Here is a 26,188-nt window from a genome sequence, read left to right on the forward strand (position 1 = left end):
TTTCAACATGGTGAAAAAATGGTGACTGAAGTGACTTCATTTGGTTGGAACCGGAATAAACCATTTTCTATGGATGACATCACACTAACTCGGTCCAGCTCTCACATACAGTCAATGGGGATGTAGTAAATAGATACTAAAGATGTAACCCTACTTTAATACCTGATTGTATTCCAATGTCTGTGAGAATTCTGTCTCTGTGAAATCCTGAATGATGAATTTATTACCAATAAAATCTATTAAAACAATTTCAATGAACACATTTCTCCAAGAATATAATCATTAAAGTCCAAGTTTCGATGCCTTTATTAAAACCCCTCATCAGACTGTATCATCCGTCTTGTGATGAAGAAGCAGACTGTTTTTTATTCCTTACCTGATCTGTACCCCCTAAGAAAACTAAAGTATGGAAAAACATACAGGAAATAACCAAAACTCTCAACTACATTTACAGGTTTGAATAGACAGCTGCAGAGTCTGGATGTTGAGGATAGAAGGACAAACACAACAGAACATGTAAAAGGTTAGAAAGCTCCTGATTTGATTCATTTTCATATGTAACTTCTTCTTTTTAAATGACAAGAGCGAGAAAATGACCACAGTCATCTGAAGAGCAGAGAAATCCTCTGACAGAAGCAGGAACTCACCTGGAGCAGGTCAAAGGAGTAGATTTAGTAGAAGAAACGGCACATTACTGTTACCTTCAACTCTACAATCTTAAAGAGTTCAGTTACATTTGACTCATAAAAATAAAAACTGTAGGTTAGAGTGGGACCTTAACTTTTGAGATTAAACTTTACCTTTATTCTCAGTAAAATATCTTTAGCTGCTTTAAATGTAAAGTTATTTGTAGTGTAGATTTTGTGTCGGAACCATTCAAATGTGATGTAGATTTTCCCATCATAACTGTCAAAGTAAAAGCTAAAATATCAAAATCAAACTTTAGCCTCTTTTAACTTTTAAGGGGCTACAGATAAATACAACAGGAAAAAAAGATCACTAAAACTGGCATTTACTTAATCATAAACCTGAATCAGGCATTTGAAAAACTTTATTAGCAACATCATCATAACATTAGAAAGCCGGATGAATATTCTGCATTATTATTGTGGGATCAACTGTCACAATAAATCTATACTTGAAGTAGAGACTCCTGGTTTTTGTATGTTAAATGTAAATTTATTTTATTTTGAAGTCAAAGACTTCTTTTCGGTTTCCTCTCTGACTCTTTCCTGACAAAAAAAAACAAAAAACTGTACAAGTACGTTTGTTTTTGTTAACTTTGCTTCATTAGGGGTTTAATCTTGCAGTCAATGCAACCCATTTACTAAAGCTGCAGATGTATTTTGGACATGCGTCAAGAATGTGGTGGAAAGAATACAGTAGTTTTTCAAAATAAAACTTCCTTTAGGATAAGATTACAAATAAAATGGAAAAACATGTGTTTTGCATTTTTTTTTCTTTGCGGTCCAGTACCAACTGTCCCACAGACCGGTACCGCTCTGCAACCCGGGGGTTGGGGAACTAATAACTCAAATGTACTTTTAAATAATAAACTTATTTTGCTGTATTTTGACCAAAAAATTCACACAACACCAGCAAGTGTTGACCCGCACACATTTGTGTCGCCGTGTTCTTCATGAGTGTATCAGAGCTGTTCTCCCGACAGTCACGGCTGTCCTCCAACCCTTTTATAAACTTATGATGGAGGATGACCAACAAAAAGGGAGCAAAATGAAAATGTGGAGATGTCGGGGAGTGGGAGGGGACTCACTTTGCTCAGGTTGGTTTCTTTGGAGGTGGCGGTCCTGCTCTGAGAGACAGAAGACACCTGCAGAGAAAAGCCCACCCGGGGTCAATGACGACAACTCAAACAAAACCAAAAAAACGGAGGTGGCCAAACAGCAGCATAAACATAAAATCATAAAACAGAAGGAAGAGGAAGATGGAAAAAGACAAAATACAAAATACAACAGAAATGGAGACAAATGTAATGAGGTTTTTTGTTGTTTTTGTTGTATGTACGGGATTCGGAAGCACCAGGTTGTTTAACATCCATCTTTCATTAATATAATTTAATATATGTATATATTTGTTGGTTAAAGGTCTGACCCCTCTGTTTCCTGTCTGAAAAATGTACCCAGAATTCCTCTGCATATGTAACCTTCCAGGTTCCACACTTTGAATAGGAGTTCATGAGAGGCTTCAGCAGATAAAGTCAAACAAGAGAGTAAAACGTAAAGGTAGGTTTGAAAAATTAAAATAAAATGTGATTTTTGGATGTTTACTGTAGAAATTGTTGCATTTGCTGCTAAAAAAAGATCATTTTTCTTTTTGCAAAGAACAGTAAGAAAGAGACCACCAGAGGGCGGTGTTCCCCATCTTAAGGTGGAGTGGTGCTGGTTGGGGGTCAGAGAGCGACCTACCTTCCCCCCGCCGGGCTGGTGCTTCATGTTGTCCGTGGAGCCGATCTTCGAGCGAGCGTTGCGGACGTCAGGAGCTGTCGCCGAGCCGGGCCGGGCGGCGGGCTTAGATGCGGCTGCCGTGGTGGTTGAAGCGGGAGCGCGGGGGGCTCGGGGCACCGGGGGCTTCTTCTCCTGTGCTGCACCCGTGGTGGAGGAGGGTGCGGGCGGTTTGGCTGCGGGGGGTCGAGTGCGAGGGGCGGCAGCAGAGGTGGAGGCTGCGGTGCGGGTGGTGGTGGTGGTGGTTTTGGGTTTGGCAGAATCAGCTGGAGGAAACATGAAGTTTCAACATCATCATTAGTGATGGAGAATTACTGTGTTTGAACTACCGTAACTATTCAATCGTTAAAGGTATTAACATCATTCCAACAGATTCATACAGCTGAGAAAAGCAGCTCTAAACTGATAATGCTACTTCACGGTAGCTGCAGAGGTTCTCACGGTGTGTCGAGTTTTGTAGCATCGAGGAATCAGCAGAGTCGATGGAAAAATCATTTTTAGCTGCGTTTTTACCAATGTTTTGGGGAATCTTTGTAGTAAAATAGTTGTTGGCGTGAAAAAAAAATATGCTGATGCATCCAACAAGAGCAGAACTCCTGCCAGATATTCGAAAGAGGAAGAAGAGTTTGGAAAACAGGAGGAGACACAGAATAACGCGGGTTCACACTGGATGCCCAAGCGCCGTGGAGCGGAGTCCTCTTCAGAGTCGGCCAACTACATTGATCTGTGTGCGCACGCGTGAGCTTGTCTGTCTGTTTTGTGTGTGTCTGTGCACACGTTCGCACGTGTGTGTGCGTGGGGAAATTAATGAAGTAAAGATATTACCCCGTGTTTTTGCTAAGAGGAGCTGCTCTCTGCCTCTCTTTTTTTATTCCTGAAACATTTTTGTACAAAAAGGTGTCGATGATTAGATTTACCAGAAAAACTTTAGTTCAATTTTTACTATTAGTATCAATTACCTCTGTTTTATTTATGTTTTATTTTTTTAAGTTGCATATCTGTTCCTTTAAATAAAATGATTTGTTTTAGCAAAAAAGCGAATCACATAGACAATATGGATTTGTTTTAGATTCATATCCTCCTATCTCTAGTCAGAGTTTCATTGAGGGGCCTCCGGTTGCACACAAGATGGCGCCCGAAAATATCTCTAGCCGCAAGTGGAAGTTTTGAAACTTTACCTGGCCGCGTTTGCTGAAATTTCCTAAAGTTTACCCGGAAAGGGAAGTTGTGTATGTATTCTGGTAAATTCAAGGGACAGAGAACGGCCCAAGCGATCTGTAGGTTTTATTAGTAAACAGGCTGAAAATTCAAATTAGTTTTTTTGTCATTTAAAACAATCTAAGGATTTAGAACATTAAACAAAATGACAGTTTCTTGAGCGATGTTAGAGGTTAAACTTATTCTGGAAAAAGAGGCAAAAGAGTTCACTCCTTAAACGTATTTTGAGAGATTAGGTGACAAATACAGAAAAAAGCCCTAAGTGGACTGTTATAGGAGTTAAAGGCATAAAACAGAGGTTATATTTTTCACTTTTGTTTTTTGTCGGAAATACTGGTCAACAATTATGGTGAAACATCTAAAAAGTATGTCAAGAGACATGCAGAGTTCATGCTTCCTTTGAGGCTTCAGAATTGCACAATTTCAAATTCAGACACTAAATCCAGACTTTTATCCAGATTTGATTCCACTCCAAAAACAGGTCAGAAGGATTTTTGGACTAAAAAGTGGTAATATGAGCTCCATGTTAGTTTCATGTGTGTGTAGGTGAAGCACCGGGGCCAAACAGCATTGAGGCAGCACCTTTTTTGTGGTTAAAATCTGTGGGTTCACTACAGCAGCTCTTTCCTCGCAGGGCTGAGCCGTGCTGAATCACATGTTGGGTCGTCAATCCTCCCTGAAAGCCTCTGGAATATCTCTGGCTGCTTCAAGGAGTGTTTAATTGAGAACCCCCCCTCCGTTGGCCTTCATGTTTCTTAAGAGTAATTTGGCTTTCAGTTCGAGCGCCGGCAGATTAGACGACCCGCAGCTGCATCAGCAAGAGCTGCAAACTCTCAAAAAGAGGACGGTAATCCACAGGCTGCTGGCTGAGGGTTTTAAAGCGGCGCCTTAAGACGGCCGCCGCGCGTACAGACAGACGCGGCGGATCCTGACGAGGCTGCAGGATAATGAGAGCATGACAAGCTGAACAAACTCAATAAATCACAGTTTTAGCTGACGGTTAGTAACCAAACTAGCATTTTAATGATCCACAAAAGCAAACTACACATTACTAGAAATATTCCTCATCCAGGAGCAAATCCAGAACGAACAGAACTGAAGTGTGATACCTGTAGAAGTCTTCAGACTGCCAGGTTTCTTCTCGTCTCCTGGTTTGCTTTCTGCAGCTTTAGAGCCTGAAGCACAGATTTAAAGGCGCGCATAAATGAAAGAGGCCTTCTACATGCCACTCACAAAGAGACAAAGTGTTTGTACCCAGAGGTTTTTTGGCGGCGGTGGCGCTCGGCGTCGTGCGGGTAGACGCGGCCGTGCGGGCTGTTGTAGTGGTTCTACTGGCTGCTGTGGTTCCGTTTTTGGTGGCAGCGCTGGGGCCGTTTTTACTTGAGGTAGCAGTGCTGGGTTTAGCCACTGGAGGGCGCTTCTCTGTGGTTGGCTGTGGGGGCTGCAAAAACAATACAAACAAAAAAAAAAAAAGAGATCATTAATATGGAAAGTATGACGCACAATGACCACCCCTCCCTGTAAATGAGGGGAGGCAAATGTCCCAACAGTCTTTTTTTTAATTGATTGTGAGGAAAAAGCCTCCACAAGAGGGCGACAGTGAGGGCATAAGGGAAAAGCCACAAAGTGGAGAATAGAACTGAACGGTTTGAGTCTAATTCAGTTTTTGACCCAGTAAACGTAAAGTTAAATGACAACAATATGGAAAAAAATAAATAAAAAATAAAGTAAAAAAACTTAATAGGAATTCTTGCTTTGCTGAAAAGCTAAATATCTAAAATACTCTTAAATAACAGGATGTCAATAAGTTTTCGAGCAGCTCCTTCAGTGATTAACACTGTTTCACACAAAGAGTCTAAAGCTGTGAAACCTCTGAAAAACATGAAACCACTGAATATTATCCTCGTTTATTCTTTAATCATGTACAGGTGTAATAAAATATTTGTGGATTCTTGGATTTCTGCATGAATCTGAGTCACATCAATAGAAACATGAAGTCTGTTTACCTTAAAATGCTGAAGACATTTTACCTAAAGAAAAGATTATTTGTAAAGAAAAACAAGGATTTGAAGCCTCAGACTAATGACTGCTTTAAGAGATAAATGGAACTAGAAGTCAGCCAACCTGGAACCCGACCAATATGATGAGATTGGATGCGTTTGCTGAAACTGTCCTGCTCTAGAAACACACAACAGTCTTAGGTTTGCTGCTACCAAGAAGCATCAAGCTGACACATACCATAGCTATATCAGAATTCTTCCCCTACTCTCCATAGAGTGCGTTTGCCATTATCTAGTGTCTGAATCTACAATTCCAAAATCGAGAGTCTTTGCAAAAAACTAGCGCACATCAATGCTCACTACATTAGTGAATACAGGTCACAATGCATTGCGGTCGAACAATTTTTGTGATGAAAAACATTGTTTAAATGCATTTTACTAATAAACCATCCACATTTTTATCATCAGAACACAGTAGAGTCACAAATATACGTCATAAAACTTTTGTATTGATTCAATTTTCACTTGGTGAAATCGGTGACGTCATATCCGGCGTTTAACAAAACGAGAGTAAAGTATTGAGCATAATGTCTGAATTGCTTTTGAAATCCAGGACACTATATAGTCCTGCATTATATAGTTTTTTAGTAGTTAGGGATTAGGGTGGGAATTCAGACATAACCCAAGTCTTTCAAGAAGGACCAAAGAACTGCTGGCAGCCATGAAGCTGGAAAGGTCTAGAGGACAGTCCATGGTAACAGACTAAATGAAGGTTTAGCTCTGTCGCTACTCTCCCAAAACATCTTCACCCAACGCATCCTCACTTCCAGCTCGCCACATATTGACGTTTGGCTAAGGACCCCTCCGGGTCACTGTTTGATGCTTTGGGTGTTCCCAAATCGTCGTTTTTGGACGTGCTGGCTGTTTGTAGAATCAAGGGTCCGCAATTGTTGGGACGCGGTACCGAACACAGTGCCGGACATGGACTAGTCCTCGGGACCGGTATCAGTACCCAAACCCAGTTTCAGCACCATTTGCGGGCTGCAAACCGGAACCGGTCCAGTATCGGTACGCGTCCAGTAGCAGCACCCATAACCATATCAGTAGCCTAAACCGGCACTGGACACGGTGTCGAATCCAAACCGGTACCGCGTTAGAGTACCACTAATGGGCTATGGTTCAGGTGGCCTCCAAGTCCTAGTGCTGGACTGGTTCTGGTTTGCTACCCAGAGGTTGGTGATTTAATTAGAACAGCCAGCACGCCAAAAAAAGAAAAGTTGGAGACACCCAAAACGTCACAAAGTGACGTGGAGGGGTCATTAACCAAACATCAACATGTAACGACTTGGGAGTTCATTCACATTTTTAAAACCGCTTTAGGATCTACTTACAAAACACAATTGAACATGCGTTGAAAGTTTAACCAGGTTGGAAATTTGACCAATCACGGTCTCTGATTCTGTAGTGACATATTGATGATGTCCATTTTCATTCACTAAAGACCCATATATTAATAATATAGTAATAATAGCCGTTTGTGTTCAGCTAGAATTCTATGACACTAAGTCTTTGATACATCAAAACAGAGCGGTGGAAGAAAAAGCCTCTTGCAACTGTAGGAGGCGGACATTCGCTAGTAAACAGTAGAAAAAGAAGAAGAAAAAGCCCTTCCCTGCTTGTCCAGTGTGAACATCATGGGTGTTCAAGAATGCACATGAAATGTCCGGTGTGTCTGTAGCTTAAGAGAACATGATTAAAAAATATTTTATGGATCCGTGGACTCTTACACCTACCTTAGACTTAAGATCTCGCGATGTGGTGGAGGATGAAGGGCGACTGATGGAAGAGACTGCGGGCCGCTTGGGCCCAGCAAGGGTGCTGGATGTAGTCTTAGGTGCTGCTGTTTTTTTGTCTGAGGTACTGGTGGTGAGGGGAGGAGTGGGACGCTTACTGGCTGTGAGAGAAACGCCGGCGGCCGCAGAGTTCGGCCTCGTTTTGCTGGCGGTGCCTGGTTTGGTTAACCCGGCGGTAGGCTGAGATACCAAACCAGAACCAGGAGGGCAGAACAGATGGAGAACGAAAGGTGGAAAAAAAAACAACAACAACAACAACAACAAAGGTAAAACAGGAGATGATGGGATCAAAACCATAGACAGTAACTAAACCAAAAATGATGAAACCAAAAAATAATGTAAAATTATCCGTATTTTTTTGGAGTATAAGTTTGGATGAGGTACGACTTACTCAGGAGCGAGTTATATTTATGGTATTTAATTTAAAGGTTGCTTCCCTCTAACAACCACTAGAGGGCATTATAGCTGTGTATTTGATACTGAGCAGGAGAGGAGGTGCCATCTGATACAAACATGGCATCTCCGCCTAAACTTTATGATGTACCTTAACCATGTACCGGATGTGGATCAGTACCGGCTCCTGAGGCAGTACCGGTTCTGAACACAGTTCCGGACGCGGTACCAGACGTGAACCAGGCTCGGGTTAGGGTACGGATACTGGCCATGTACCGAGGTTCAGTCTGCATTAAAAAGTTACATTTTTAACGTATTAAAAATGTTTCAGTGAGTTCTATAAATGTTTATCTCGTTCGGCCCACGACCTAAGGTGTGTTTTGGACTGGAGTTTCTCCCACACACGTCTGGTGGGTCGAGTTTATGAACACATCTTAGGACAAGAATCGAGCAGCAAATTTGACCCGCGTTGAAAGAGAGGCAGGGGACGTATATTTTATCGTGTGATTTGTGATAACGCAGCACCATGCCGGGCTTGACGGAGTTGTTTTGACGTGTTGCGCTTTTCTCCCAAAATTGCGACTTACATAGGATTTTTTCCTTATTATGTTTTTTTATTTATGTGACTTATACTCCGGAGCAACTTATAGTCCAAAAAATATGGTAGTTTCTGAAAGGAAAAGTGGGTCTCAAATGAGTTCATGACTGAAAATAAAAACAAAAAAAGGTAAAACTATGAGGATGTAGATGATGACTGTTTTTCTAACTGACTCCTGAAAACCACATTTTTCTTCAGCAATGATTTAAATGATGAAAATGAGGCTGATAGAACAAGGCATTGTGGGTAAAGAGGTGGTGCTTAGAGTAGAAACTGTTGTGGCGGTGTGTGTGTGTACCTTGGTCTTCTTGTCGGCGCTGTCTTTGCTGTGGGCTGCACTGCTTCCACCTGCTGCAGGTTTTGATGGTTTTTTATTCTTTTCTCCTTCCGATTTGACGGGCTTTTTCTCCTCTTTTTTCTCCGCCGGGATTTTTTCTTGCTTCTCCTTCTTCTCCTCCGTCTGCGGCACTTTTACTTCAGGCTTCTCCGAAGGTTCGCTTGCTGGAGCTTCCTTCTCGGTCGCTTCAGTGTCTGTCTTTTCCTTCTTGGTGTCCTCTATCTCGGTCGTCATTTTTGTCTCGGTAACATCCATCTTCTCAGTTTTATCAGAGACGTCATCAGCCTTGCTGGGAAGCTCGATGTACTCCTCTCTATGTTCCTTCTCCTCTCTTTTCAGCTCTTTCTCTTCTGTTTTCTGCTCCTTCTCAGTAGTGTGGTTCTCCACTTCTGCTTTGTTCTCCAAAGCTTTTTCTTCTGTTTTCTTCTCTCTGTCGACCTCCTCGGGCTTTTGAGGGGTTTTCTCCACCTCGTCCACTTTGACTGCAGCTTCTTCTGCCTTCTCTTGCTTCTCCTGAACAGCCTCTACTTTCTCGGTTTCATTCTCTTTAACACTTGCCGTCTCTTTCTTCTCATCCACTCGTTCGGCTTCTTTCTCTGTATGTTTGTCTAATTGTTTCTCCTCTTTCACCTGTTCAACCTTCTCTTCTTTCTCCATTTTGGCTGGAGTCTCACTAGTTACGACTTCCACTTTGTCCTTTTTCTGTTCGGCTGCATCTACTTGGTCAGACGGCTCCACCTTCTTCACATCCCCGTTCTTCTCCGCTTTTTCTTCTTCCATCTCCATTTTTTCCGGCTTTACTGTAAACAAAGACGGAGGACATGTGTGAATATGGCGACTCTAAAACAAGTGGAAAGAGGTTTTTTCTTCCTGACTGCATCATGACCAACAAACACATAAAGAAACTTGACTTCAGGCTCCCTGTGGTCTGTCCCTTTAACAGCAGAGTCCTTCAAAGTATCATGACTTTGTGCAGTCCTTTATAAAAACTAAATTCATCAATTTATAGCACTGAGATAGAAGCCAGCAGTCTGCAGCCTTCAACACTTAAAGACCTGTTTGGGTGAATTTCTCATTGATCAATCCAGAAAGTCTGACTTCACCCTTTAGAAAAACAAGATTTGTGTTTATGTTATTCTTACTATCGTGATAAATAGAAACTGTTATTTTTTTTAGCACTATGACAATAAAAACTGAGAAATAAGAAAACCGACTTTTTTTTTCAAAATATGACACTGTTTATAACTTTTGACAGACTTCCTTTCAAAATAAAATACATGCACCATATTGGATCATCTCAATACAGAAAAAGTAGTAGTAAATAGTGTAATGTCGGCAGATTAAAAAAAAGCAAACAGCTAAACAGTATATTTTAATATTTGTAGTTTATCTCTACCAGATATTGGTAAACCCAATTAACCAAAATGAAATCAGAATTACCTAAGAGATCTATACCGGATTATTCAAACCTCCAACTGGTTTTCTGTTGTACACGACGCTTAAAACATCATTTACTTTGTGTAGTACTGCCTCATGTTTTCCTAGTTTACAAAACTTGTTTTGATGCTTCTAGTTTCCTTGATTCTCATGGAAAGTACTTAACAAACAGAGCACATTTTGATAGTAAAAAAAAGCAGATCTGGCAGCGATAAAGGCTAACATTAGGCTAACTTAGCCAACCATAACTTGTGAATTTTAGTAGCATTTTGCTACAATAATAAGAAAAACCTTAGAAATGTCACAATGACCAGGTACGAACACAGAACACAACATCTCAGCATCTACTACCTAATTAACACTTCGCAAAGACTTGATAGCAAGACTGGATCTCTAATTGTTTTTTGATCCACAGAATCAAAAATTGATTCTAAAGTTTACTTGATTATTCAGACTCTTTAGGTTTTAGATCCACAGCTACACTCACGACAGCATCTGTCCATGGTAAAGACAGTTTTCCAAACTGTTTATTATTCTGTGATTTTGACATCCTCCATCTGTGCAGACATTAGGTCAAAACTAGTTGAGAACTAAGTCAGAATTAAAATAAATTAATCTAAAACAGTGTTTTCATGGTTTCAGGATTAGGAATGCCACAATCTTTGATTTAAAACTGTACCGTATGTTTATAGCACTGAACCAAATTTTGGGGAAAGTGTATCGTTGCATTCATAGCGTTAGGTCCAAGTTTAAAGTATTAAATATTATGCTAAATTTTGTGCTAAGTTTAAGAAAGATATGTTATTTATTGTTTTATTACATCATACTAGGCGTACTATGAGCCAACTATTTTTCTAGCTTGTCAGCAAAAAAAAAGTTTATTTTTTAATTTTTGTTGTTGATTTCTTGTTCATGATTAAAAAAAACAACATTAGAACATTATAAAACACTAACATGTCCATCAGTCCACACATTACTCTGATGGATTGATCATTTCTTGCTGCCATCATGTGTGTTGTCCGCTGTGATGACACTTGATTCTAAAATAAATCCACTATGTCTCAATCCAAATGATTGATTATCAATTTATTTCATTTTGATACAAATTTTTAATGGTATAGGCCAATTCAATTATCAACTTGGCTCAGGCAGATCTATCTGGTTGGATATTTTGATTAATAAAATAATCGTTACATCGCTAATATTCATTAGACTTCTTTAGGAATGAATATAAAAACAGACTTTTTTTTAATTTTCAGTTGGTGTTGTGATTTTTATCAAGAAAAAATTCGATCTTGGCAAAATTATGTTGAAAAACACTGGAGAACAGCTCCTTCTCCTGATTGTAAATTAAGTTTTGGTCTAATTATCAGCTACACTTAAAAATAAACATATAAGGAGAAAGACCATGTAGATACAGAACCATCTCCACCATGGACCCTCGCGATTAGATTCACGTGGCTTCACATGACATAAAGGTAGAGCGGAGTCTTCATTGTCTGCGCTGAAAACAATGAAAGGCTCGGCAGACCAGCGTGATCTTTTAATTCAGTTTGTAATCTGATCTGCAGTCACAGCTGGGAAAAGCCAGCTCATAATGGATTCATTAAAGCAGCCAGCAGGAGGTGCTTCTCAAATCACTCTGAGTTTCACTTTGACTCTACTCCGCGATGCATCTTGGTCAGTTTCCTTTATTTCTACTTATGATAGTAAAGTGTCAAATAGAAGGGGCGGAAGCAGGAACAGAGGACATAATCCCTCCATCTTTCTCCACATCAAAATGTCTTTGTTTGTAGAACTATAGTGCTGCCTTCTCATCGGCTGATATGAACAAAGCACTCTGACCATGCAGGCCATTACAAAAGGGCATGCACTATTGACAGTTTATGATTGGAAACATTGATCACTGTTAGACGATGGGGGGGTGATGGGAGGCATTTCCCGGCAGAATCAATGATGTCGGTTAGAAGAGCTGAAGCAAAGTAGAGCACGCACTCATGTTTCTGTCTGTACAAGTGATACACTCAGTTTTTAAAACAAAAAAAAAAGAGGTAAATCAAAACGAGTGAACGTTCTTTTGTAATTCGGGACATTTTTTTTGGTGTAGTAAATTCTTGGATAGTCCATGACTACATGGTCATAGCCGGGGCCTCCTGAGACCTGGGCTTTTGGTTTGGAGGCCATTTGTCTCCACACAGAATCTCAAGAGGTTAATCAAACTTTTGACACCTTTCCTTAAACATCATTGTTTAATTGTAAAGGGAAAGCAGGGACGTAGAATAGTGATCTGTAAACTGATCCTCAGGTGATCTTTTTGTCTATGTCAGCGTGTCCTTCTGTTTGTGAGAAGCAATTTGTAGACTCTGGATGACTGCAGAGCAAAAACACTTTGAACGATAAGGCCAGATAAGTGCAGAATAAATGCAGTCCATTACCCCGATCAATTACATCGCTTACAATACCAACATTGACCTGTCAGTATTGAGCTACGCACTCATCACACTGTTCTGTCACTGAGCTGAAGATGCATGTTAATGCAAGTCATTTTTCATGCAGCTTTTTCTCATTTTATTACCTTATTTGATTGAGGAACTTCAGTTGTATAAATAATGATGTTATCATAAAGCAAAAAATATTTTCAAATCAATACGTATCAACATGTTGAAAAACTATCATAATTTGTATCTTATTTTATATCAATTGTTACAATTTCCCCAAAATGTTCAAGAGTATCTGAACACCACTGTTCTTTTCGTATAGATACACAACCATTTACAACTTTAACAAACTTTACTGAAATGACTTCTTGTTCACGAATAACAAGTTTTTCTTCTCTTTAGCCAACAAAAGTCTTCTGTGTGGAAATTAGTTCTCCCTGAAAGTATATGTTCATTTTTTTGGGAATCTGTAAAATACTTTTTACATTTGGTCTGTCTAAAGCACGTGTTAAAGTCAAGGATCCGGCCCTCCAGATCATTTTATTCTTATTTTTATTAATGTCCCGATGTTTTCTTCCGCTTATTTCTAACTTATTTAATTATTATTCTGGAATAATATTCCCACCTTTTTATTATTCATATTTATGTTAAAAAATATGTTTTTAAAGTTTTCAAAATTCTATTGTCTCCTTTTGTCAAGCAGCAGCTTTACAAACTACTAACTTCTTGTTTGGTTTGTAAAGGTGGACTACAAATGTGTTTTTTCGCAGTTTACTGGCAGTCACAGACCTCACCATAAATGACCCCATTCACCCTTTACTTAATAGGAATCAGCTGTCCTGCCCCCTTTGCAGTAAAGCTGCCCAAATCATGATGCTTCCACCTCCATGCTTCACAGTGCGTATGGTTTTTGGGGGATCCTGCTTAACATTCTTCCCCTCCCAAACACTATGAATGTCTGCTATACCAAAGAGTTCCGTTTTAGTTTCATCTGACCACATGACATTCTCTTAATCCTCTTCTGGATCATCCAGATGGTCTTTGGAGAACTTCACATCAGCAGAAAATGGTCATCTTTGTTACAGTGATCCAAACTCTCTTCAGGTCATTAACCAGTTCCTACATGTAGTTCTGGAGTGTTCCCTCAATAATATCATCTCTAATTCACCAGGTGGATATTTCATAGAGTTCCAAGTGGAGAGAGAGGGTCAGCAATCTTGTACTTCTTCCATTTTCTAATAACTGATCCAACGGTTAATTTCTTCTCATCAAGTCTCTTGTTTATTGTAGATTGTTTCTTCCCAGTTTTGTTCACGTCTACAATCTTGTCCCTAGTGTCCTTCGACAGTTCTTTGGTCTTGGACATGGTAGAGAGGTTGCGGTCTGACTGGTTAGAGGGGTGGGCAGGTGTCTATTATACAGATAACCAGTTCAAACAAGTGACTCTCATACAGGTGACCAGTGGCGGATACAAGAGCTTCTTCACTGGTATATATGTTGATTGTAGAAGGTAAACACTTTTTTTCTGAACCATTATGCAATTAGCTACTTAAAAAAAAACAATCATACAAGGTAATTTCCTGAATATTTATTTTTTTACTTTAATATCTCTCACATTTGAAGTTTTCCTCAAATGAGCATTACTGATCTCTATCCCATTTCGAAATAGCAAAATATTATAGAATTGATCACTAGAATACGTTTTATCCCTCTGTATTGTCTATAGTCCTAATTCGTTAAGACACAGAAGCTTAATCTTGCATCTTCTAAGTCGTCACATATTGACGTTTGGTTAAGGACTCCTTTGCGTCACGTTTTGGGAATTAGGGAGTCCCCAACTCCTCGTTTTATGACGTGCTGGCCCCAACCTCCGGGCCACAAACCAAAACCGGTCAAGTGCCGTGACATGTAGCACACCGATACCCAAACCCACTACTGGTACCCTAACCTGACCAGATGCAGTACCGGGGGCGAACCGAACGTGAACCAGTACTGTGTTAAAATTAAGGTTTGGGTACCAACCAGACTAACCCGACATCGGACCAGACGGCGTACTGGATGTGAACCAGTACTGGGTTATGGTTAGGGTACCGGACGCATTTCAAGGACCAGTTGGTAACGCATCCTGAGGGTTGCAGACCCTTAATTTTAGAAAAAGCCAGCACATCAAAAAACAATGAGTTGGGGAGACCCAAAACGTGAAAAAGGGATGTGGAAGGGGCCTTAGCCAAACGTCAGTATGTGATGACTTGGGGATGAGAATGTGTTCCCATTGCAGCTTATATTTAGAACATGATTCCAGTTAATCATGAACAAATTAATTACTATCACAGAGTCATTCAATTTAAGTCTGTCTTCATCTTAACCATATCTCTATCTTCTAAGTTTTCTGTTCAAAATCTTCTTAGAGGCCCCAAGAACTTCCAAAAAGACAGACTAAAAAGTAAGCAGAGGTATAATGTGATTTTTGAGTGATATCATTTCTATAGGAAACCCAACAAATCTGGGATAAACACTCCTTTGTTCCCATCTGGACCTCAGAGCATCAGGAAACCTTTCTGCCCCTTTAATTCTCCAGTGGCCAGACTGCAGTGTCTGCCACACTCAGCTTTGTTAGGGGCGATGAAAACAAGCATCCCAGAGAACAGAAAAACAGTACGACAGACTGCTCTCATTGGAGAGGAGTAATGAATCGGAGACTCGACTTCACTGCGAGATGGCTAACATTCAGTAATGACCTGCTTACAGTGTCTTCTCTTCATTTGTTTTAGATCTCATTCAGAGCATGGAGGGTTACCTCTGATTAACCCAGAATAGATACGTACATAGAGTTAACCAACAGTCTCCATCATTTATAATGACTACTGTAAGGATAACCTTAAGTTCAGCTGCTGGATGACTTATAACAAACTCCTGGTCTTAAAATACACTGTTGAAAGTGTACTAATAAAATCACAACAACCAACATGTTGCACATCTACACTATAAAACTATTTTTGTTGCATTAAAACATTTGACATACAAGAAGATGAGGACTACAATTACAAAATATCAAAGCATTTGCTGTTAAGAAACCTTGTATCAGTACTCTATATACTTTTATATACTGCACTGTATACTGCACCATGTCTAGCTGTATTTTTAGTTGGTAATTTTCTTGGTATTTTCATGGTTACAAATTACTTTGGTGATGAATTTGTTCATTTTATCAAAATGTCTTTTGATATTTTGAGTCCCTGGTAAACAGGAAATAAAGTACAGACAAAGCTAAACCCAAAGCTTGTTTGATGTATCACACATTAAAGTTTGCCCTCAATAGCCCCCTAGTTGGAGTGTTGAACCCGAGGAGGGGCCCCCACTTACCATCCATTGTGGTGAAAGGGTTAAGGCTCGAGGTCAAACCTCTACTGGAGTCATCTTCAGTGGGAAGTTCTCCATCATTATTTTCCCTCGTCTCTGTAGATAAGTCCTCACTTCCAACTGTGATTTGTTGGTTCTCCACCTGATTCATGTAACACTGAGCATCTTCATCACACTTAAGATAAGCCTCTTCTGCATTCATGGCCTCAGCAGAGTTGGAGTCCACGTTCGGGTTGAGAGGAACTGGAAGCACTACATTATCGAGCTCCATCTCTGCCACAAGGCGGTCCATTGGTGCATCGACAGGTGAAGCGGGAATGGCGGGTGGTGAAAATGGGGAGAGGTGGAGCTTGGGTTCGGACGGGGTTTGCCGCAGATCAGTGTGGGTGGCACCAGCTGCTAAAAGCACGGGTGGTGGTGTGGGGGGCTGATCTTCTGCAACAGTCAGTGAGCGCTTCATGGAGTGAGGTGGACGCCGAGGGCCCCCCGTGGTTGTCTGCTCCAGCTCTGTGTCTTCAGTAGGGAACTTATCGGGCAGCTCTTGACTGTAGGGTACTGAAAGGTGGGAACATTCAGACATTGCTCTCCTCATTGCCTTTCTCTGCTGCTGAGCCTGGCCCATGAAGCGAGGCTCTAACGCTTCCTCATTTACTTCATCCTCCTCACTGTTGTCCCCCAAGGAGCCCTGAGCCAAGTCTTCATCCCCCTGAAAAACCGCATCTCTGGTCAAACCGTCCGCCATCTTCAGGTTAACAGTTCCTGTGACACAGCAGTTTGGAGCCACCTGAGGCATGGCCACTTTTGGGCTGGAATCAGTAAACCCTGATTGGTTTGCTGAAGAATCTCTGTCAGGAGAGACCTCCATCGAGGGCAAATGAGCTGCATTGGTAGATAACGACAGCTCCACATGGTGCACAGGAGATCCAGGAACAGGCGGCAGCGTCTCTTTGCTGCTGAAGCTGAGAGCAGAGGGAAGCCTCCCTGGGGAAGCAGGGGAAGGAGACGGGGAGGAGGACGGAGGACTGTCTGGACTCTCCCCTGCACTGCCCAGTGAGGCATTACCCATAGAGCTGCTGCCGGGGATGCCGCCACCTTTGCCTGGCACCTTCAGCTTCACATCCATGCCATCCTGGCCCGGCTGCTCAAACAGGCACAGTTTGTCTTCATCTGTGAGTCCACCTGAAGCCAGAGGTCTACTGGCCACCACCAGTCCTTCTGAAGTGTCCATGTCTATGCTCGAAGGGGGCTGCCAATCCCAGGTTTGAGCCGGCATGGCGGGTGGTACCTTGCAAAGCTCATTGTACTCTGAGAAAGGAGAAGCAGCCTGCTGGTCAGAGAGAGAAGACATGCCTTCCTGTTGGACTTCAACCTTTCTTTGTCTTGTCTGTCTCAGGCTTCAGGTGCAAAAGTCAATTGGCTGCTGGTCTGCTGCTGTCTTCTTCGCCAGTCTGTTGCGTTCAGTCACCCAGGTGTGCTTCGATCTGTATGTGTGTGGATGTGTCTCTGGTCTGAGCCTCATTACACACTGAAGCTGAGCTGAGAGTGCAGCTCGTCCCCTTTCTCCCTCACTGCCTGCTTCTCTTACTGCTCAGTGCAAGCACCATGTGATCCAGTTGTGGATGTCAATTGGCTACAAGCTGGTTTTGATCCCACCCATCATGGTGGAGTGAAAAAGCCCCTCCCCATCAGTCTTTTTCTTTCCCTTTTTTTTACTCTTTTGTTCTATTTCCTGTAAAAATAAGAAATCCAGCAGCTTTCACACTAAAGCACAGATTTCCTGTAAGAAATGTGACACTGAAACCACTATACCTCACTCAGATGAATGGAGGTTTGTTTTTGTGCCTGCTGTTGCTGCAAAATGCAACAGATTTTAGTTGCAAACCTAAGAAATAAAACTCACACCTTTTGCTCAAATATATTTAGAAGTAAAGAAAAATCTGGTAAAACAAATACCAGAGTTTGTGGCCATATCTGTATAGTTCACGAGTGGTGACAGGAAGGTCAGTCAAGCATGTTCATGTCTCAGCATTGTGAGCACTCAATGTGAAGGGGAAGAAGATGGGTTGAAGGGACACAGCTATGGACATATAAGGGGCCAAACGCATCATGAAAAGAGACCTTGACACACCGCTTCAGGTCAGCTGGGTTAAACTACACCCAACAATGCTACCTTCTGGACTCTATAGGAACACCACGGGATATATGGTCCTGAGTAATCATATGTCATGTTGAATGTAACCCAAGTAACATTAGGAGAGACGGACATGCTGATGCCTGCAGTAAAAATCCATCCCACTAATGTGTTTTTTAAGGTAAATAAAATTTAAAAGGTTTTCAGTTTGACTTCTTATTAAAAATCAGTTTCATTCTCTAAACCAGGGATTGGCAAACTACGGCCCAGGGGCCACATATGGCCTGTCAAACTATGTAATCTGGCCTGTTTAACTAGAATAAATTATAATGATAATCCTTATCACGGTTTTATCCAGCCAGTAATTCTGGTGGGTCCCTATAGATCAGGGGTCTCAAAATCAATTTACTTTGGGGCCACCGAGGCAGGGCCGCATGGGGTTCCATTTGTGCCAAAAATATGTTTTTGTGTCTTTGGTCCATTGTCTATGTCTACTGAACAAGTTTATTGAACATTTGTTCATGTCTATGTATTATTAACCCTTGTGCTTTTTTATAGGGTCCAGATGACCCCATCCTTATATTAATGTGTGATTCCTCCCATGACAAAGGTGGACAGGATTATATGTCTGCCACCAGAAAAGATCAGAAATCCTTAAAAAAAAAGTTTAGAGTGCTGTCTTGTGGGGTCCAGATGACCCCACTTTTAAGGTAAACATGCCTAGGATAGCACAAGGATTATGCAATATCTTCTGCATGTCCTGTAAAACGACAGGAGCTAACGACGCAAGTAGCTGTTGCTGAGGACTTTTCTGAGGACCAGATCCAACGGCAAGTTTTAAGCATTGATCAAGCTGAAACATCTTAAAGCAAATACAAAGCTATCATCAAAGAACGTTACATGCAGAAAATAGTAGACATTGAACTTTCATATTAAGACGGGGGCTTCAAAATATCGACTTGGGGGCGCTAATGGCCCGCCAGTTTGAGAACCCTGCCCTGGATGATGGACTACGGATCCATTGACCTTTTTTCATGTGGTGTCAGAACATATCTTGCTTTCCTGACGTGCTTGTGTGTTGGAAAGGCATTTTTTCAATAAATCAAACAGCACATGAATGCAGCATTTCTCTAAGTTTGCAATTTCCTCTTATGGACATTAACCCACTGGTGCAATTGGCACTAAAATGAGAGAAAAAAGCCACAGTCCGAACAGAACTCCAATATGTTCTGTTTCATAAAAAAATACATTTGTTTTCAATCAAGATTAAAGTATGTTTTTATCCAGATTATATGTTATTTCTTTCTCTTATTTTAATGTGGATTACCAAAATTTGCCACGCATCTGCTCCTGGTTTGGCCCTTCTGAAAAAACACTTTGTGGCCCAAGAGTTGAAAAGTTTGCTCTAAATCTTATTTTCTTAAGTTGCACAAGTTTTTAATAAATGGTTATCAATTTACAGACATATCATTCAAGTCCAAAAACTACTTAATGGGACGATGTTTAGGGCTAAAAGATATATTCAAAAAAGGGTGTTAATTTTATGACGCCATTCCATGAAGAAATATTATTCTGTTTATGACCAAAACGTTCACAGTAAAAATTGTTTTAACAGCCTGATTTCTATCAGTAGTAAATACATTTTTTTTATTTATATATTCATGTAAAAACTGATCAACCTAATCGAGTACTTGATTTAGGTTCTAACAATGCAACCAGAGGATTTGAGCAAAGTTGTTGCCTTTACTATTATAAAATTGTTTGGAAATGAAATAAATTGATTATATTAATCTTGGAAAATACCATTTGGATTGAGGTATAATAGCCTTATTTTACAAAAATTGTAAACACAAAAGCATTTGAAGTTTCAGTTTGTAGTCCATGTGGTCATGTCAGAGTGGGCGTAGACTTCTCATGAACGTTTCTGGTCCCAGGCTCATGTGTGACAACATTAGGACAATACCAGCCATGCTCGCTGTTATGACAGCAGCCAGGACACGGCAGACCTTTGCTTCAGGGAAGTGGCATTTTCATCACAGCGCAATCTGCCTTGGTATTTCAGTGACTCAACAAGACTTCAGTGAAGTGTGAGATTTATGGTGGTGGTGGTGTGTGTCAATAAAAAAATGTATAAAACTACTAAAATACAACTATCGTGGGGTAAATTACTCCTATCTACTGGGTGAAAACTGTTAGTGAAAGTCAGCCTGAACTTTTGTTCATTTTCAACAATCACTTGAGATTGGTACTTTAAATCGATTATGAGGTGTTATACATCCAATACAACTCTCAACTTGTCAATGAAGTCCTTGTTTAGATAATTCGTTCCTTAAGTCCTCCTCAGCTTGAAGCAGATCTTGCTGATGCCGACATGTTTGGACACTTCTTAAAGGCAGCCTGTCACCGGTTTTGGAGGGCATGTCACAACCAAAATGCCAACCGGCTCAATCAACGTACAGTTGAATCAACAGCAGCTAGCTGCAACCCAAACCTCCCAGCAACAATGCCCCACTGTCTCTGTCGCTTCTAACACATCCGCCTACACCCAGGTGGCTGCTAGTTAAAGACTGATAGTTAAAGCAGATGTTGTAGCTGTCGGGCTTCAGGTCGGTGTACTGTCATCACACCTACCTCCTGCAACAGGTATTTCTTTTTCAAAATATCTACTTTTCCTGGGTGTGTGGTTTTTTTGAAGTGGGGCTAAAAAAATCCAGACACAAACTCTCCATGAGGACAAAAATCGACAAACAAGCTGTCAGATGACCTCCCCACACAACACAAATGCAGTTATATAAAACCATTGGATTTTAGCAAATGTTCTGCTGAACTACACAGACAGTGTCAAAGCTGTGGCCCAAAGATAAAAAAGGATAAATGGGCTCTGAAGGTATAAGAGGATATGTCACAAAATCTACTCACAGTTCTGACAAGTACATTATAATTAAATCCAATCGGTTAAAACTGATAAACTATTAAGCAGCGATATAGGAAACTGCAATAAGAAATCATTTTTTCTTCAATCATCCATTTAAGGACTTTTGTTTTTTAACCAATATACATTGTAGAGGACAAATAAATACGACATTGTATTAAGTGTGTTGTATAGAGTAAGTTTGTGCTACAAATTTACTTAACAATCCAAACACAAAGTTGTTGTGTGTCATCTGAACAGTGATGATCCCAAAACTTTTGGTAACTGTGGGCAACGACCTGCTGTCAGGATTTCCCTTAAAAGACAGAGTCAAAAAGAGGCTGACAAGAAGGTCAGCATCAAAGACACGAACGTCAACTTGTCTAAAATCATTCAACATGGGACAAAAAAACTTGGAACAGACTAGAAATTCTTATTTTGGTTTATTTTATAGCCATGTGCTGCACCACAAAAGAGCTTGATGTGAGTCGTTTTTAGCTCTTGTAGGAAGACTATCAAATAAATAAGTAAAGAGTCAATAATGGTCACTGAGGTATTATCCTTGACACAAAAAAACGGAGGTTCTTTAGCTTGTGAATTCTAATGCTAGCATATGGTGTTCACACTGGACTCTCGCTACCTGATACTAGTGCATATACTCCCAGTTGAAGAGGCTTAATGTTCAGTCTCATTGATTCAGTCAGCCTAATGGTTTTTGTTGTTATGAGACACGAACTACTTAGTGTGACTTAGTTTTTCTTTTAAGTTGCACTCTTTGAAAAAAAAAAAAAAAAGAAGAAAAATCGCTCTGGTACAATCTTGGACTATATCGTCATTAGTATTGTATAGCGAGACGTATATCGTGATATGCATGGTATCAACAGACTCTTGCCAATACACACCTCTAGAAGTGGTCCATTGAACAAGCAATGCTGAGGCTGGTGTGAACGTAGCATGAAAATTAACTGGTTTATCCTTTAGTTTTGCAAAATTTGTCAAAAATAAATTGGGTTTAAAGCTATGAAATAAGTGTATATCCAAAAAGTACTTTGAGTAAATGTGCATTGTTTTTTAATCCAAGTTAAACCAAAGAGAGCTTTAAGATTTGCTGACGAGGACATTCACCATCTGCTCCATTAAGATGTACAAAAAGTGTGCATTCCATTTCACGCTGGGTTGTTTATGAGCTGAATCAGATGTGGGATTGCGAGACAAACTCAAAATACAGTAAACTGTGAAACATTCCTCTGATGTGATCTAAATGCAGACAAGATCTTAAAAGGATCACAGGTGTGGTCTTGGAAAGACATGGGAGACGCAGACAGACCAATCGCCCTTAGTGAGGTCTATTTATAGCTGGGCTGGATCTCCTTCGGCGCCTTCCCCTGCACCCCCCCACCAACTCTCTAAACATCTATTGTTTCCACAGTCACCTCTCTTCACATTAGTCGCCCAAGCAACTGCCTCCTGTTGCTATAGCAACTAGGTTCCTATCAGCGTGTCATGGGGGTTGGGGTTCATGTTGTGGAGGCATGTTTGGTGGTGATGGTAAAGTGATGGGGGCTGGGAGACCAATGGTGGTAATTAATGTCACTGCGTGTGTTATGGGTGTGGCTGCTGCAGAATCAGCACGCCACATAATTCACGGACGACAGTCAACCTAACTCATGCTCTGTGATCTGTGGCAACAGGTTCCCATTACAGAAAAGTTCAAAAATGACTGTTTTGGGGTTTACTTGATTCAGCTTTTGATTATAAATCAAACTGGTAGTACTTAAGGTTGCTTTTTACCAGTTACTTTTAAGTTAGTATTTGGATGACTATGTTTTACTTATTTTAAATTAAAATTATTCTTATTGAGTTTCATTTTTGGATACTCTACCCACCTCAAGTCATCGTGTTGTTTTGTTATTCAATATATACGTTCAAATATTACTAAACAATGCTTTCACAGGGTGACTGTAGATCTTTTAAAAGTCTTAAATGTAATTAAACAAATAAAAAAAGCTTTATAAAGCATTACGTTCTCGTAAGTGGGCCTTAAACTTTTTATTTTTGTTCATAGGTTGTCACTTCCTGTCACTAAAGTAAAAAAAATCCAGGATACGTTTTGTTGAAAGACAATTAAACTTGGCCCCAGTAGGGATCATGGTGACTGAATGCATGTGTTGAGCAAGAACCAGTAGACTGCAGCAGTTCTTTATTTTCTTAAATTAAATATGATACAGTTCTAATTACCTGTTTAGATAAAAAACTGTAAAAGAGCTCAAAAGTATTTTTATGTCCTGTTTTCTAGAAAAAAAAAAAACAGAGTTTGAGCTTGTTTGCCCAAAAACTCTTCAGACTTGTAAATGTTGTAAACTGATAATTACCTGGATCAAGATCAAGTTTGACAGGAGAGGAAAAAATCATTGGAAAAGTCTCTGGGGAGACGGGCTCATTCACTGATGGCTCTTGGTGGGGTAATTTGTCATTTGTATTCCCTCCTCCCCTCTCTTTAGCTGCCATCTGTTTTATGAAGATTTTCTTTTTCCAGACAGTCTGTGCCGTCTCAACCGTTTGCATATTCATTTCAAATCTACTATTCGCTGTTTCGACCAATGCCTTAAGAGGCATGTGCAGTGTAATAGTTTGTTTCTAAACTACATACTGGTTTACAGATTTCTAAGCAATTTCTTAAATTTACAGCAACAAATTCATGACAAAAATATCAAATAAACAAGAAGTCTGTCACTGCGGTTAGAAAGAGTGAAATCCTGTCTGTTCGGTTTATTCAGGTTACTATGGTTGGTTGAACAAAAGCACAGAATCAATATGAAAAGGTCAAAATAAATCTGACTTTGGAAGTTTTGTTGACTGTTCTCCATCAACAGCCTGAGGAAAAACTTACGTAAAGCTCTCCATTGCCCCACCTCAGCCTCCCCCTCCTGCACTCAAGAGACTTTTCCAAAACTCTTATTGATCTCGACTGAGGGACTACAACTACCGTATTTTTCGGACTATAAGTCGCACCGGAGTATAAGTCGCAGGGGCCAAAAAATGCATAATGAAGAAGAAAAAACCATACATAAGTCGCACTGGAGTATAAGTCGCATTTTTTTCAAGTAATTTATTTTACAAACTGGTTGGAAAAAAACGATATTACATCATCCTGGAAGGTAAGTTATAACATTCATAAGTGAATAGAAAACAGGCTGAAAATGTGTCAACACATATTCACATATTAGCATCATGAAAAAAACGAAAAGGTGTAGCATTTATATAACATAACAGTTTTATTTAACTATAGCCTCAAGAACTCATCAACTTTGTATCTTTACTGTAATTAATTGCACGCAATCTCACTCCATATCACTAAATCCCTTAAATTCTTCGTCCTCTGTGTCACTTCTGAATAACTAAAGTAAATAAAGTAATTGTATAGATCACCATAAGAGGGCACTCTAGACTTACGGTTCATATCTCATCTCATTAAAAATTCGTATATAAGTCGCACTGGAGTATAAGTCGCAGGGACATTCAATCTATGAAAAAAAACGCGACTTATAGTCCGGAAAATACGGTATATTACTACACCTTCTTTTGTGTCTGATTAAAGAGTGTATTTTAAAGAAAAAAAGATTAAATTTTTTATTGAGATTATGCTCTACACAAACCAATGACAATTTTGTAAAAACAAAGGATGCCCTTTAGTGACTTTTTCTTCAGGATTTCCTCACACATACTCTGCTTTGTCAGGATAAACTATTCTTCTGACAGCCTTCATATCAGCATTTAACATACAAATGAGAAAAAAAAAAAACTAAAGCGCCTTAAAAAGTCTGTATAAAACTAGAGCTTCCATGGAAACATTGAATGACTCTCAGTCTCTATGGCAACCTCACATCCTTGATCTCCATCTTCCCCTTTTTCTCCCCCAAAGCGAGGGAACAGCTTAGTCAATCTGTCTATAAATGGTACCTATCTATGAAACAGCTGTTTGATAACCTGTAGGGATATTTATGTCCAGTCTTTTGACTTCAGTAAAAGCTGATGTGAAACGCACATTGAGAGCAAACTAAGACAGAAATGAGGTTTGAAGTTGTCTCCGAAAAGCTTCATTGTCACCTTAAGTCTTTTAAGCTCCTTTAACAGCGCAGCATTCAATGATGTAAAGAAAAAAAAGTCCAAAACCGCCATTCTAAAAAGAGCGAGTGACTAGGTAGAAAAACAAAACTTAATCTTGATTTTTGATCAAGTAACATTTTTAGAATCAGAAAATGGATGGATGGATGGATGGATGGATAAAACTGGACTCATATCTTGCTTAGCCCTTGTGCTATCCTAGGTATGTTGCAGTGGGAGTGGGGTCATCTGGACCCCACAAGACAGCGCACTGAACTTTTTTTTTTTCTTTCTTCAATAATATTTGATTTTCATTGGTGTCCATGGCAGACATAAAATCCTGTCCACCTCCATCCACATTTGTCATGGGATAGATAACATGTCAATGCAAGGCTTGGGTCATCTGGACCCCATAAGATGGCAAAACGGTTCAACCTGGGTCATACTTTAAGATGTAGATGTACATGTAGATATTTTTGGACAATAGTGCAACTTTTTGTCTTATTTAGGCAAAAAAGACACTTTTCCCCCTTGTGCTATGTTATGGGGTCCAGATGACCCAACCCTTTCATCGACATGTTATCTATCCCGTGACAAATGTGGATGAAGGTGGACAGGATTTCATGTCTGCCACAGACACCAATGAAAATAAAAAAAAATCGTCTAAAAAAAAAAGTTTAGCAAACCGTCTTGTGGGGTCCAGATGACCCCACTCCCAATGTCAACATACCTAGGATAGCACAAGGGTTACACCCATAACTTGTGTGTAAGCTGTATTACTTTTGACTGACTATAGACTAATGATGAACTATAGATGTTGAATAAGGTATACTCTCCAAAATGTATCATCATTGTTGGTCAGGAACACGATCTTGGCACAGGAAGGTGACCCAGATCCTGTCCTCATTCAGAAACAAGCTCGTGTTCGTACCAAAGCCAGCTTTCC

General features: G+C 40.2%; 1 protein-coding gene across 9 annotated transcripts in view; it reads right to left on the bottom strand.

Moving 5' to 3' along the window:
• The window catches only part of LOC112151031 (microtubule-associated protein 4), a 111,504-nt gene that overhangs the window by 6,302 nt on the left and 79,014 nt on the right, over positions 1–26,188 (bottom strand). For 4 of the 9 annotated variants that reach the window (XM_024279639.2, XM_024279634.2, XM_024279632.2 and 1 more), the window contains 6 exons: positions 8,823–9,661; positions 7,474–7,713; positions 4,935–5,121; positions 4,790–4,855; positions 2,427–2,728; positions 1,775–1,831 (listed from right to left, as the gene is read on the bottom strand). In XM_024279639.2, the coding sequence (XP_024135407.1) occupies positions 1,775–1,831; positions 2,427–2,728; positions 4,790–4,855; positions 4,935–5,121; positions 7,474–7,713; positions 8,823–9,661 (1,691 nt within the window). Of the gene's footprint in view, positions 1–1,774; positions 1,832–2,426; positions 2,729–4,789; positions 4,856–4,934; positions 5,122–7,473; positions 7,714–8,822; positions 9,662–16,099; positions 17,636–26,188 lie in introns of those variants that run through there. The other 5 variants (XM_024279635.2, XM_024279633.2, XM_024279638.2 and 2 more) reach the window with 4 other exon arrangements.

The sequence above is a fragment of the Oryzias melastigma genome, linkage group LG20 (assembly GCF_002922805.2).
Source record: "Oryzias melastigma strain HK-1 linkage group LG20, ASM292280v2, whole genome shotgun sequence".
Classification (NCBI taxonomy): Eukaryota; Metazoa; Chordata; class Actinopteri; order Beloniformes; family Adrianichthyidae; genus Oryzias; species Oryzias melastigma.